The sequence below is a fragment of the Primulina eburnea genome, chromosome 11 (genome assembly GCF_022965805.1).
Source record: "Primulina eburnea isolate SZY01 chromosome 11, ASM2296580v1, whole genome shotgun sequence".
Lineage (NCBI taxonomy): Eukaryota > Viridiplantae > Streptophyta > Magnoliopsida > Lamiales > Gesneriaceae > Primulina > Primulina eburnea.
Window position 1 is genome coordinate 37288134 of NC_133111.1, and position 15500 is coordinate 37303633.

At 38.7% G+C, this 15500-nt stretch overlaps 2 protein-coding genes across 2 annotated transcripts; one reads left to right on the forward strand and one right to left on the reverse strand.

The window, feature by feature from the left end:
* Positions 1-4465: 4465 nt before the first annotated feature.
* On the forward strand, positions 4466-6242 carry LOC140804843 (alpha-1,3-arabinosyltransferase XAT3-like). The gene is made up of 3 exons (XM_073160998.1): positions 4466-4785; positions 4879-4944; positions 5044-6242. Exons 1-3 carry the CDS (start codon positions 4644-4646, stop codon positions 6240-6242), a joined length of 1407 nt encoding a protein of 468 aa, XP_073017099.1. The 5' UTR covers positions 4466-4643.
* A 6028-nt stretch (positions 6243-12270) lies between these two features.
* LOC140805601 (uncharacterized) lies at positions 12271-15500 on the reverse strand. The gene is made up of 4 exons (XM_073161862.1): positions 15297-15500; positions 13464-13540; positions 12770-13402; positions 12271-12685 (listed from the first exon to the last, which is right to left on the reverse strand). Exons 1-4 carry the CDS (start codon positions 15498-15500, stop codon positions 12271-12273), a joined length of 1329 nt encoding a protein of 442 aa, XP_073017963.1.

Sequence of the window (15500 nt, forward strand, 5' to 3'; positions counted from 1 at the left end):
CCTTCCGCATTTGTATTTTAAAAAGAAAAATTTTTAGACCCTGTTTATCAGGACTGATTAATTAAATCCCAATGATGATTAAGAAGATGATTAGCGTCCGGGTCCCCACAATGGATGTCATCAATATGGATCGTAGTAACACGGCTGAGATATACGATGAAGCACGTGATGTGAATGTCATCCATGACATTGAGGTCGAGGCAAATGTGGTTGCAAGTAATGACGCAAATGTGATTACAGATGTAGATATTGGTAATGACACATTTTCATTCACGTATGGTTCAAAGTTGTTTGTTGGTCAAGAATTTTAAAAAAGAGAAGCGGTGAAAAAGGAGTCAAGTATAATCAGTTTGGAAGATTGCTTTAAATTTGAGACTGTAAAAAGTAGCCAAAAAATGTACGCCGTAAAATGTATAGTGTTTGATTGTAAGTGGAGAATCTGGACTTCAAAGATCATGAATGATTCACATGCATTCTCCGTTCGGACATATTGCAATACACACACATGTGGTTTGACATGGAGATGCAAGAGAATCCGCGGATCGAGTTCGTCTGTTGTTCTTGATATGATGGTGGATAATTTCTAAGGTCATCCAATGCCAATTGTACCAAAAGTGGTGATGGCGATGATGCGTAGTAGTATGAATGCTGATATATCATATTACAAAGCTTGGAGAGGAAAAGAACTAGCAAACAATGTTTTGAAAGGTGATCCTACGAAGAGTTTTACTGTATTGCCTTGTTATTTGCACATGGTTGAGAAGATTAATCGAAGAAGCATAATATCGAGGAAAATTGATTCAAGTATTGTTTCTTGCCTTTGGTGCATGCGTCAGGGGATATAGAAATATGCGGAAAGTTGTATCAATTGATGATACGTGGTTGAAGGGAAAGTATAATGGTGTTTTGCTCGTGGCATCGACACAAGATGAAAATTATCACCAATATCATTTGGCGTGGGGAATAGTAGATGTCGAGTGTACTTCTTCATGGAGCTGGTTTTTAACGAAGTTGTTAGAAGTAGTACCAGACGAGGATGAACTGGTGATAATTTCAGACAGACATCAGTGAATCATTAATACGGTTTCTATTGTCTATAGAAATGTGCATCATGGTCATTGTACGTGGAATTTATGTCAAAACTTGAAAACTAGGTGAAAAAAGAAGGGTGCAATTGAAATGTTTCTGCACATTGCAAAAATTTATAAGCATGTCAAGTTTGATATTGCATGCAATGATTTTAGGAATAGATATCCTGAGGCCGCACAATTTTTGGATGAGAGAGATTAAGTCGATCGATGGACTCGAGCATATTGTCCGAAGACCCGTTACAATATTATGACGACAAACATGGTTGAGTCGATCAATGCTAGACTACTTGAAGAGAGGAAGCTTCCAATCATTGCACTTTTAGATTCCTTGCAGAAACTGACCTTGTCTTGGTTTGCCCGATATCGCCACACATCAATTGAAGCTAATACCATTCTGGCCCCTACTATCGAGGGGATTCTTCGTAGCAGGTTCACTGATGCCCATGGAATGCATGTTTTTGAATTAAGACATCTTGAGTTCAATGTTAGGAGCCGCGGACATTCGACCATTGTGGACCTGGAATCAAAAAATCCACATGTTGAGTTTTTGATATTGATAGAATCTCATGTGCTTATGCCATTGTAGCCACTTGGTTAGCCAAGATTGATTTATATGATTTGTGTTCAGAATACTATTCTACGATGACATTGTGCATGGCTTATTCAGAGAGTGTGTATCCAGTTCCCGATGAAAGTGAATGGCCACGCAACATTAATTTTATAGTGGTATTGTCTCATTTGTTAGAGAAGAGACTTGGCAGAAAAAAACAGAATAGATTTCCTTCGGTTGGTGAATTCAGCAAAAGATAGAAACATATTCATCATTTTGGTCAACCTAGAGCAACATTGGTCGACTCAAAGTAAAATGCGTCGACCAAAAAAAGACAACAAGGGTCGACCCAAAAGTTCCACTCTTCGGGTCGACCCAAAAGTTACAGTCTTTGGGTCGACCCAAAATTTACAAGGTCGACCCAAATGCGGATCAACTTGGTCGACCATTTTGGTTTTGGGTCGATCCAAAAGGCTGGAACTTTGGATAGACCCAAATTGCTATATAATTGATGTTTTGTCGGCCCAATTGTTGTGAAATTTTGATTTATATGTTCAAAAATGTAATATAATTGCAAAATTATGATTCATACTTGTGAAATTCATAAAAAACGTAACATAGTCATGAAATTTTGATTCATATGTTAAAAAAATGTAACATAATTGTGAAATTAATATTCATATAGTAAAATGTAATATAATTGTGAAATTATGATTCATATATTAAAAAATGTAACATAATTGTGAAATTCATAAAAAAACGTAACATAGTATCCGATGATTCTTTTCGGTTCCATACTTCAAAATACAACATAGTACTTGGTTTATGTTTAAAAAATACAGCAAATTGTGCACTTGCAAAGAATAACAAATCAAATACCAGACGTATTTGCAGACACAAAAAGGGTCACTAAATCATATATACATGTTGTAAATGCCCCTGCTCGAATTGAAATTCAAAAGAAAAAAATTGAAGACACTTATGATGTCATAAAACGATTGAAACGTGGAAGGCCAATCGGTTCCAAGGATAAAATCCTCGAAAAACAAAAATCATATAGAAACATGATGATCACAAATAGATAATGATATTCCGACATAAATATATGATGATAAAAATGTTCTGGTAGAACCACAAACTGATGAGAATCATGAAATCTCTATCAATTATATTAATACTGAAAAAATATAGAACCGAAAAGATATAATATATATTTTCTAATATGTTTTAGAATATTTTTTAATGTTTTTTATATTCTTTTTCTCGATCGTTTCTTCTTGATATACTTATGAAACATATTCAAATTTGAATCTTCATTTTTGTACTAATAGCTGTGTATGTGTTTTGCATAAGTTGTCAAAAATTTTGTTACGATTCTTATGTCAATCGATTTGTTTTGCACCATATTTTCAGTTTTTGACAACTTATGCAAAACACGTACACAACCATTACAAATTGAGAGACGTGTTTATAGAATTTCTTTGTAAATAATCCAAAATAAATACATCATTGCATAATCATTACACACTAATTTTCAATATTTACATTTCTTATTTTCAACATTCAATCATTTCAACTATTATTTTTAACACAAACATTCTTACTTTTGAATATTGTTATATTTTTCTTGTGTTTTGGACTTTGGAAAAATATTGAGAACCGAAACTTCGAGTATCGTGCTGATAACGTGTTAAAAGTAAAAATTCACGATAAAAAATAAAAATCTCAAACTCACAAAATATAATAAACTACACAATTTATAAAATTTTCTCTACTCAATTGTGTTTTTCTTCACAAATTGAGAGACACGTTTATAGAATTTCTTTGTAAATAATCCAAAAATAAATACATCATTGCATACATCATTACACACTAATTTTCAATATTTACAACTCTTATTTTCAACATTCAATAATTCAAACTCTTATTTTCAACACATAAAAAATTAAAAACCTACTTATTTTTTTTTTAATGGGGGGTTGAGTCAGCAAAAGACCAGACCCATCCAGTTTGCCATAATCTTTATCCAGAAATACATTCTTGTGATACAAATATCATATCTGACTCAATTATTGAAAATTATTATTTTTTATACAAAATATATTACTTTTCCCTCTCTATATAGATCAAATCAACCAGTCTCACGAATATAATTCTATAAAGCTGTCTCATAACCTATCTGAAAAAAAAGTAAACGACCTATAAAAAAATATTTAATTATATTTTCATTTACATAAATATTTATTATATATTTTCGCGTGCTCCTGGAGTCAATATCTACAAACCCGTTTAAGTACGTAACACGTTAATTATAATTAAAGAATCTGACTTACAATAAATTATTACTGATTGTCAGCTGTCCGTCTCAAATATATTTCTAACTATAAATTAATTATACATACGACCATCTTCGGATTCCTCGAAATTTTTAACGAAAATTTCAATAAATAAATAAATAATTCATTTTATATTAACACTTTTCGAGATTTCATACTTTGAAATCAAATTTTTTTACCCAAAAATTCATTTGGAATACTCAAATCCCATCATATTTTCACATAACTAGAAAATGGTAAGATATTCACTACACAAAGACTAAAGAAACTCGACGTCACAATAAGCAAACCATAGCTTTTGAACCGTTGGAGTTATTCGACGGCGACAGGCGATGACTGGCGGTGGCGGGCAGCGACGATACTCACTGAGTCACGGCGGTCACTGAGAATTCAGGGCACGGTTGCACCTCCGAGACCGTGTTGCAACAAAAATATTAGCATAACTGATAATTAAATATCATTAAACGTACCACACACCGAAGCAAAGCACACATTCCCACAGATTATTAAACTCTACGTTGTATATATTTTATGCATTTCCCACTATTCAAGATTTGAATAGTGCAAAGAAATGCTATTGTGTAGCTTTTTCGTCGTCTTGACGTAAAATTTGAGTTACATCGTGACCACACTCGAATAAAAACCAGGACTTACGCTTATCTAACGATGAATGATCAAGTCATTGCAAAAGGTCTCACTCTGTACTACAATTGCAAACGACTCAGATGTCTGAGTTGTGCAATATTATTCATGTTCACAATTGGAATTTGCTCAACTTTCAGGGTTCATTTGCTTCCCTCCACGTCTGGTGAGTGTATAGCTTTATACCTTTCGTTTCGTCGCAAGTGGATATTGGATCGATGCTTGTTTCGATACAAATTAACTTGCCACTTTTCCGCAGTTGGTAATCTTGGTGTCAACTTGCCATTGCCAACGAATGCTACGGTTGAAACTTCCGAGCCAACAGGTGAATACATGCATTGCCCCTGCGGTACTATACTAATATATTTGTGATCCACTTTAATCACCAAAGACTTGTATGTTATAAATAGTGTGATTCGTATAGAATTTCCAGAAGTTGAAACAAGAACACCGCCGGAGCCGATATGCAGAATCTTAAAGGCAGATGCAGATGCGGATTATTGTGAGATGGAAGGAGATATAAGGATTGAAGGCAATTCCTCCACCATATTCTTTGCAACATCTACCCAAAAAATCGCCGGAAATTCAACTATCTCATGGAGTATACAGCCTTACCCGAGAAGGGGAATTGAGGGTGTCAAGAAATGGAATGTAAAAATTGTAGGAATCAACGTTAACATTCCCAAGTGTACTGAAAATCATAAATCTCCTGCAGTACTCTTCTCAACTGGTGGATATTCAGATAACCCTTACCATGCTTTTGCGGATTTGATACTTCCTTTGTATACAACTTCATTTGATTTCAAGAGGGATGTGCTGTTTCTGGCGAGTGATTACGAGTCTTCGTGGCTGTCGAAATACCATGAATTACTCGAAAAGTTCACCAGACATGAGATTATAGACATTGACATACAGAAACAAGTACACTGCTTCAGAAAATTGGTTGCTGGCCTGAACTTTGAAAAACACTTCATAATCACTCGGTCTGGTCTCTCAATGAGCAACTTCAGACGACTAATTAGAGAAACATATTCCTTGCCCTTGGAGAGAACACGGGCTATGTCTACTCGTAACATAACAAGTAAGGGGGATAACTTGACAGGGTCGAGGCCACGTATCATGATCATAAAGAGGAAAGGAACACGAATCTTGATGAACCATGGTGAAGTCTCTCGAGCAGCAAGCGAAGTCGGCTTCCATGTCGTTTTAGCAGAACCAGAAAGATGGAAGAATTTATCAAGTTTCGCACGTCTTGTGAATTCTTGCGACGTGCTGATGGGAATACATGGAGCTGGCTTAGCCAACATGATTTTCTTGCCAGAAAATGCCGTCGTAATTCAAGTGGTTCCCTTCGGATCATTACGATGGCTTGCTGAAGCTACTTTTGGAAACCCTTCCGTTCATATGAAGTTAAAGTACTTGGAATATGAGATAGGAGAGAACGAGAGTTCCTTGAGTTCGAAATATTCAAGCGAAGATCCAGTTTTGAAAGATCCATCATCCATTATTAGAAAGGGATGGGATGAACTGAGTTCCATTTACTTGCAAAATCAGAATGTTACCATTGACATCGGCAGGTTCGAAAGGACATTAGTTGAGGCACTCGAGCTTTTAAGTCATTGAATTTACTTCTGTTTCATTTTATAATTACATATTTTTATCGCAAATGTTATGTTAATGTGTAGTGAGTGAGTCATCACACTTTATTTATAAGTGGTTATAATATATCTATAATAACTCGGGTTAAATTTTTTTTTAAAGAGTGGATGAGTAGGAAGTGGTTGTTATAGGTGTTCATTGTACCATCACGCTTGCAAAAACCTAGATCCGAGAGGTGGCAAAACGGTATCAAAGACGATCACCGGTAGAAACACATGGAAATAAGTGTTACGCGAACGCAAATGACGACGTGTGTGTGAGTGATCACTTCTTAGACCTGCGGAACAAAGTGCTACATTCACGAAAATCACCTTTTAAACCCGTAGGAATCATCTATAGATTTCCGACTTTTGGATCAATGGATCAAGTTGCGACTAGGAAGCCGTACTTTTAGTTACGGTTAATTCATATTGGTAATTTGTGTTAACCATTTATGTAAAGCAAGAATAAATATGAGCTCATTGTACAATGGCATTTGAGAGGCTTGACCTTGAGATAATTATGTGCATGTAACCAGTTTAATTATCTATAAAAATATAGAAATATTTGATATTCTTGGCTCCGAGAGCAAGTGAATATTTTTTAGTAAACAATGATAATATATTTTTTTATAAAATTTTGTTAGAGCTCATCATGGTTTTATAGGTAAGTGTGTTAGTAATAAAAAAAAGTAATTATTGTAGCCCTTAAATTAATCTTGGAAGTCGACCATAATTGCATATTTATCATTTAAATCTCTCACCAGACAACGGCAAGTTTTTGAAATATGAAAGATTTTTGGCATTCTGTCATAATAACTTTAGCAACTTCAGTTTTAAATTGATCCTCGTAGCTTGGTTAAACAAACCAAATTATGAACTTAAATTGGTTAAATAATAATAATAATAATAATAATAATAATAAGGAATCTTGGAAGTCAACTATATTGGCAATTTTTATTTCAGACAAAAACTTGTGTGAGACGGTCTTATGGGTCGTATTTTGTTAGACGGATCTCTTATTTGAGTCATTTATGAAAAAATATTACTTTTTATACTAAGAGTATTAATTTTTATTCTGAATATCGGTAGGGTTGACATGTCTCACATATAAAAAATCGTGAAATCGTCTCATAATAGACCTATTCTTTATTTTAAGATGATTGATGTTATGAGTTGACAATTTAAATATTCCTCCACTACTTGGCCTAATTATCCCATACCCATATTTATCGACCGACAATAGCAAGTATTTAAAGATTTTTTTAGGTGTAGTTTTACTCGATACTCTTAGCATGATTTTGTTAATATTCATGATATATAGAAAGTTGGGTGTACGTACAATTACTTTTATTTTTAAAACATATACTGAAAGAAAAAATCATTAATTAAGATTTTTGGCTTTCTAGATGATATTATTGTTTAAAATAGTTTACTTCTAATAAAACTATTGTTTCTATAATTTATAGATTTTTTTAAGATAACATTTAGGAGGAAATGAGTCTATATAAAGAGGAGAAGTTCGTGGCTGAAAAAAAGACATTTGCATGACGAGATATAGCGATAAATATTATTAGAGAGAATGATTAAGTCTCAGAGCGTCGCCGACTAAAGGTCATCGTTGCTACAATGTGCTGCCGTGATTGTTGGAGACATTTGAAGATAACACTTGTGAAAACGTTGATTGAAGATCGTGTTTTTGTTGCTCCAGTTTTCGGCATAATGTTTGCGTTTGTTGGATATGTTTTTAATCTAATATTTGTTTTAGGATGCAATTTGATTCTCTAAAAATTTAAGGAAGACAAATTTTCATAGAATCACTAGTTGTTGGTTTTTGTAAACTCAAGTTGTTTTTCTAATGATTATTTTGCTCTGAAGCATCGCGCAAATATTTATACATGTGCATAATTATCTCTAAATTATTTTTGTTTAAGTTATTTATTTATATGATATATTATTTCGATGCGTGATGCCACCAAATGTTACAATTATACCTAATGCACATAACTTTTTACAGTTTATGTTAAACAGAAATCCCGACTAATATTTTATATTAAATTTTAATATATGTGTACGCATTTTGTTGCATGTGCGTTAAAAAATACGTAACAAAAAACAAAAATTTCATAGCTATAAGAAAAAAAATCACTTAATTATATTTTTATTTTACATAAACATTTATCAGGTATAATCAATATTCGCATGCTCCCGGAATAAAGATCAACGAACTTTCTAATCTTCAAATATAGCACATTTAACTTGCCACACACCGAACCATAGCCATTATTGTTTTTATATATGTGATTCTCACGGGGAATTTAAGATACGATTCCATCAAGTGTCACTAGTCCAGACGCAAGTTTCGAAATTGTCCTGGGCCTGAAATCAAGAATAAGACCGTTAGAAGGGGCCAGGAGGGTGTCCTGGCATAGCCCCTCCGACGCTCAAGTCAGAAACCGAGGATATGAGTGGAGAGCAGTTAAGGGTGCTGCTGAAAAATAATATAGTGAATGTAAAATCATACGCTCAAACCTGATCTTTATAGGAGGGCACCTGGACCCTTGATGAGCATATCTTCCATTCGGGCTAAAGATGGGCCAGGGGTCCAAATCTGGTTTGTGCCGTGCTTGTCCATGGGGCATTACTAGTCTCCCCCTTTCAAGTCGAACTGAATCGTAGGTTCGAAGTTCGATTAATTGTGTTGTCCTCGGTATGCAATATGTGATTTGTGCATTTTCTCCCTGCTATTTGTCAGTCTCCAAGGATTTGGAAACAAATTAAATAAAATTCCTCCTCTGAAAAGCTAGACCTCATCTGGGCCTCCCCTATAAATAAGGGTCCTCTTCTTAATTCATTCTAATCTCCCCACTATCTCGCCCACGCCTACACATCACTAGCATGCACCTCCTTGCCAAGCCCTTGCCTCTCACCTCGCCCATACACCATCTCGCCAACAGTCGCAAGACCTCGTCACCTCGCATTCTCCTCCCATGCCTCTCGCCCGCACGCCCTCCTTGCGCAACGCCTCTTCTGCTCCCACCTGCCAACCCTGTCCCTTGCCCCCTAGACAGCCCTCGCCCTCGCCCTCGCCCTCGCCCTGACTACCCCTCGCCGCTCACGCCCCTCCCCCAGCACAACCCCACCCTTGCCTTGCCCTGCACGCCTGCCCTCGCCCGCATGCCACTCGCCGTGCACTTCCCTCGCCCAGCGCGTGCCTCGCCCTGACTGCCCCTCATCGTGCATGCTTGCCCTCGCCTGCTCCCCCTTCGCCGAGCACAAGCCACCTACACGCTCGCCTCTCGCCCCACTGCTCGACAATCTTGCCCTCGCCGCTCGCCCTTCGCCGAGCCCAAGCCACTTGCACGCTTGCCTCGCCCAAAAGCCCTCACCTCCTCCTCGCCGCAAGCCCTCGCCACTTCCTGCACGCACTCGTCCGCATGCCTGCAAACACGCCTTTGCCTGCTCGCCCACACACACACGCCCTCACACATGCTCGCCCTTGGTCGCACATTCGCCTGCTCGTCCTCGCCCTCACACACGCCTGCTCGCACCCTCGCCCACTAACTCCTCGCCTACACACCAGTCCGCCCTCGAGCGCTTGCCCCAGCGCGCATTACCCTACAGGCTCGCCCTGCCCTCTACTCGCTCAGCCACCACCACGCTCACCCAACACGCCCCTTGCTTTCTGAAGAGCTTTTGGGGGCGTTGCCCCCAAACCCCCACGGCCTGACCGGGCAGGTCGATCTCCATAATTTTCGCAGAGGTATACATCGTTCATTAACGACCAACCAAATAAATTTTTCTAACACAGTATGCCCTCGTCGCCCCCATCTTCAAGGTCATCTACTAAGCTTTTGAAGGAAAATAATTCCACTTCCTGCGCCCTTGAATCCTCTGCTAAAATAGTCCATAACAGGGGAAATAAAACTTCAACCTCCTCAACCCCTAACTCCTCCGCTAGGCGATGCTTTAGCAGGAAAATAAAACTCCACCTCATCATCTCGTAACTCTCTGCTAAGCCGGGCCTTAGCAGGAAAATAAAATTTAATTTCCAACTCATCCCAGTCTCCTCTACTAGGCGATGCTTTAGCAGGAAAATAAAGGTTTCACCTCCTCACCCAGGACTTCTCTACTAGGCTTAGTCTAAGCAGGTAAAGTTTGCTTTTTCTCCTCTCCAACTCTTCTCTTCTACTAGGCTCAGTTCAAGTAGGTAAATTTAAATTTTCTCATGCACGCTGCTTTTATACTAGGCGATGCCTTAGTAGGAAATTTTTTTTTCTTCTCCACTCTGCTCCTCTACTAGGTGATGCCTTAGTAGGAAAATTTAATTTCCAACTCATCCCAGTATCCTCTGCTATGCGATACCTTAGCAGGAAAATAAAGGTTTCACCTCCTCACCTCTGACTCCTCTACTAGGCTTAGTCCAAGTAGGTAAAGTTTAATTTTTCTTCTTTCCAACTCTTCTCCTCTACTAGGCTCAGTCCAAGTAGGTAAATTTAAATTCTCATCTACTCTACTCCTCTACTAGGTGATACCTCAGTAGAAAAATTTTAAAAATTTCTCTACTAGGCGATGCCTTAGTAGGAAAATTTTAATTTTCTCCTTCCCAACTCTACTCCTCTACTAGGCGGTGTCTTAGTAGGAAAATAATATTTTTCTCCTCAATTCTGCTCCTCTACTAGACGATACCTAAGTAGGAAAAATTTAAAAATTTCTCTATTTCACTCTGCTCCTCTACTAGGCGATGCCTTAGTAGGAAAATAAATTTTTCTCCTCCACTCTACTCCTCTACTAAGCGATGTCTTAGTATTCTCTCCAACTCTGCTCCTCTACTAGGCGATGTCTTAGTAGGAAAATAAAATTTTTCTCCTTCACTCAACTCCTCTACTAAGAGATGTCTCAGTAGGAAAATTTAAAGATATCTTTACTCCACTTTTCTCTTCTACTATGCGATGCCTTAGTAGGAAAATAATATTTTTCTCCCCAACTCTGCTACTCTATTAGGTGATGCCTTAGTGGGAAAACAAAAATTTTCTCCTTCACTCTGCTCATCTACTAGGCGATGCCTCAGTAGGAAAATTTAAAGATGTCTTTACTCCACTCTGCTCCTCTATTAGGCGATGTCTTAGTAAGAAAATTTAATTTTTATGCTTCACTCTGCTCCTCTACTAGGCGATGTCTTAGTAGGAAAATTTAATCTCAATCTCCTCACCTCTGCTCCTCTACTAGACTCGGCCCAAGTAAGTAAATAAAAATTCTACGCCTTCACCTCTAACTCCTCTGTTAGGCGAAGCCTTAGCCGGAAAATTTTAATTCTCCGTCCTCACACTCCGACTCCTCTGTTAGGCGATGCCTTAATAGGAAAATAAAAATTTTCCACCCTCACCCTCTAACTCCTCTGCTAGGCGATTCCTTAACAGGAAAATAAAAATTTTCCACTCTCACCCTCTAACTCCTCTGCTAGACGATGCCTTAGTCGGAAAATTTTAACTTTCTGTCCACACCCTCTAACTCCTCTGCTAAACGATGCTTTAACAGGAAAATAAAAATTATCCACCCTCACACCTAACTCCTCTGCTAGGCGATGCCTTAGCAGGAAAAATTTAAATCATATCATCCTCATAATACAACAACATCCACGAACTTAATATAAGAACTTGTCTTTATTAAATAAAAACCGATTACACAGGACAAATTCAAAAGAAGAAATACATCAACGATAAAGTCAAGAGTAATATTTCCTAAGGTGGTATGTGTTCCAGGGCCTCTTCAAAGCCTTGCCTTGCGCATCCTCCAAGTGGTAAGCTCCAGAATTAAGCTTCTTGATCGCTATGAAAACACCTTCCAACTTTGGGTCCAACTTTCACCTCTACTCTTCTTGTACATTTAACAGGACCAAGTCACCCACTTATTCCTTTCCTAATCATGTTAATCTCCACACGCGCTCTTTTTCCCTCCTCCCTCACTATCACTTCATAACATCGATGCGTGACTTTTTGGTCCCCGCACAAGACTCAAACTCCTTTTCCAACAGAAAACTTAAGCTTCTGATGATAAGTGGAAGCTACGGCTCTGAAATCCTTCAGGGATGGCCATCCTATAATTCCATTATACGCTGACGGGGTATCCACCACGATGAAGGCTATCATTTTTGTTACCCGCCGAGGATCAGTATCCAAAGATATGGGAAGAACAATCTGACCCAAAGGCGGGATGGCGTGTCCTGCAAACCCATACAGTGCGGTGGAGACTGACTCAAACTCAAATCCTTCCACCTTCACTTGATCCAACGTGTTCTTGAACAAGACGTTTACAGAGCTTCCATTATCAAAAAATATCATCGCCACATCATAATTGGCAATGGTGGCCGTCACCACCAAGGCATCGTTATGTGGAGTCACAATGCCTCGGAGGTCTTCCGGCCCAAAGCTGATGACGGGGTCTTATGGTAAGTCTGCGCCCCTAGATATCTCAAAGTTCTCCAACCTTCTCCCATGTGCCTTCCGAGCTCACCCAGAATCTTCGTCAGTAGCACCCCCCGAGATGATACGAATCATTCCTCTCGCAGGGTGGTTATCCTCATTCATTTTCCTCCTCGGTTCAACGGGCTCCTGAGGGACATCTTGACCTCGACCTTCCACTCTCTGCTCTCCAACCCTCTGATTTGTCCATGGAGGGCCTTGACCATGCCTAAGGGACATGCGAGACCTCTGTCGACTCCCTGATGAGGATCCTTCTCGTCTGTCCCGCGAAGGCAATGTAGCATTGATCTCAACCCTTTGTGATTTCTCCCACCTCCTCTCGGGCTCTCTTACCTCCATCACCTTGTCACGACTCCTATCCAGAGGAACATGAGATGAGAATTGTCCTCCGCTCCTAGCTTTATCCTCATACCTCTCCCTCGCACCTCTCTTCCGACCTCCTCTTTCCGCTCCCTCAACTCTACTTTCCCCAGGCTGCTGCTCCATCCTCCTATGTTGCTGGGCATCTTCTAGATTTACATATTTTTCCGCCCGAGCTAACAGATCATCATAGCTCGACGGAGGCTTCTTGACCAGCGATTTGAAAAACTCTCCTCCCCTCAATCCATGTGTGAAGGCACTTATCATGATTTCAGGGGTAGCCGCTGATATTTCAAGCGCTGCACTATTGAAACGCTGGACATAGTCTCACAAAGTTTAAGCCTTCTTGTTGTTTCATCACAAACAGGCTCAAATAGTTTTTCTGGTGCCTCTTGCTGCTAGCGAATCGGTGCAAGAAAGCCGTAGAAAAATCCTCAAAAGACTGTATGAAATTGGATTGTAAGGTATTAAACCATTATTGGACTGACCTCACCAGACTGCAAGAAGAATCGAGGGGCTTGGTTTGATAGAGGGTGGCCGCAGATTTGGAGAGGTTTGCTTCCACTCGGTTGTACACACGTTTGGGCTGCATGGGGCTGGTTCCAAGGGTTGAGTAGGACCAATAGGGGGCTAGGGTGGTCTAGGAGGACTCGAGCCACGTCTAGAACCATCGGTGTTGGGGCTAGGAGCGAAACTTGGCGAGTAGTGCGTATAGGATATGTAGAATAGAAAAGTGCCGAAATTTCCAGCAGCGATTTATTCAAAACTTAAGGGTCTGATTTTGGTGATTTTAGGGTCATTAAGGACTAAACGATGAGCCTTAAATGCTGGACACGTGATGGTAGGAGGTGGAATGAATATATAAGGTGTTGGAGACAAGTGTTGAAATATAAGTGTACCAGTGGGGGGTGGGCCGAGAGTTGTTATTTCCTGGAAGTTTCAGCCGTGGGTTCAGGGGCTTGGTTACATTGGTTTAGGACTTATAAGTGTTTGTAAGATATGGTAAGGAAAAATTTGGTTGAGTTTCGAGGTGATTCGAGTTAAAACCGGGACTCCGGTCCAAGTTTTAAAACGAATCAATTAAGTTTGATTTTGGACTCGAGTTTTCGTCTAGGATCACTTTTGAAAATGTTTTGGAATATTTTAAGGAGTTTTGTAAGCTTCTGGTCAATTTTAGAAGTCCAGGGTTGAAACGATAATTTTTGGGTTTCCAAGGGCAAAATGATCATTTTGCACCCGGAGTGAGATTTTGGTCGTGGCAGCGCCCTGAGCACAAAAATATGATATTTTAAATGTTTATGTATCGTTTTTATGATTTTACGCAATTATAATAAATACGTTGCATGTTTGGTTTATAGGAAAAATCACGTAAATGCATGTTTTATTAAGTGATGAATATGATGATATTTTTGAAGGATGAGAATTGGTTGTGACTGACGATGTATATGTATACGATGACATGAGATATGATGAGTTGAGGCCCGGGCTCAGTGGGTGGGTAATGGAGCCGCTGATGTCCTCTGCCGCCGGGTACCACGGTTTTTATAGATGGATCAATCGATAGAGCTGATATGAAAGTCACAACTAATGAACTGAATTCAATTAAAAGAAAATGTTTAAGTTTTTGACGACACAATGAGCTGTTTTGACACATATATGATGATATGAGATGACATGATTTGACACGACATGATTTTATACGACACGTTTATGTTCATGCTTTTAAGTTCCTGAAATTTATGTTGAATATAATATTTTTCACTGCTGTGTGCCTGTATATATACTCGTTATTCCTTGTACAGGTGTGTTGAGTCTTTAGACTCACTAGGCGTGTGTGATGCAGGTGAGCTTCATGATGAGGAGACTGGAGGTACCGAACTCTGAGTAGGCAGACCTGGTGCGGTGACACGACCCGAGGACCACATGTTTTCCGCATTATGATCTATGAGATTGAGAGGAGATGAATATTTTCATACGTTGATGATTTTAATATTTTTATTAGTTTATGTTTTTGTATGATCATGGATGAGTTTGATTATTTTAAACTGCATTATCTTTATTGTCAAATACTTAAGATCATTTTTATATGTTATTTCGAAAATGCGAGCTTTTATTTTTTAAAAAAAATATTTCCACACTTTTTAAAACTAGTAGACGTTTAACCATTAGTACTCATGAATCCATCAAACTTCGTGTACCATTGTCTTGGAGCTTGTTTGAGACCATACATCCATCAAAGATCCTCTGTTGATCAGATATGCTATAGTGTTAATAGCATCATCCCAGAATGATTTTGGTAATCCAGAATGCAGTCTAATGCTCCTAGCACATTCATTTAGGGACATGTTCATCCTTTCGGGTACACCATTCTGTTGAGATGTACCAGGAATGGTTTTCTCCAT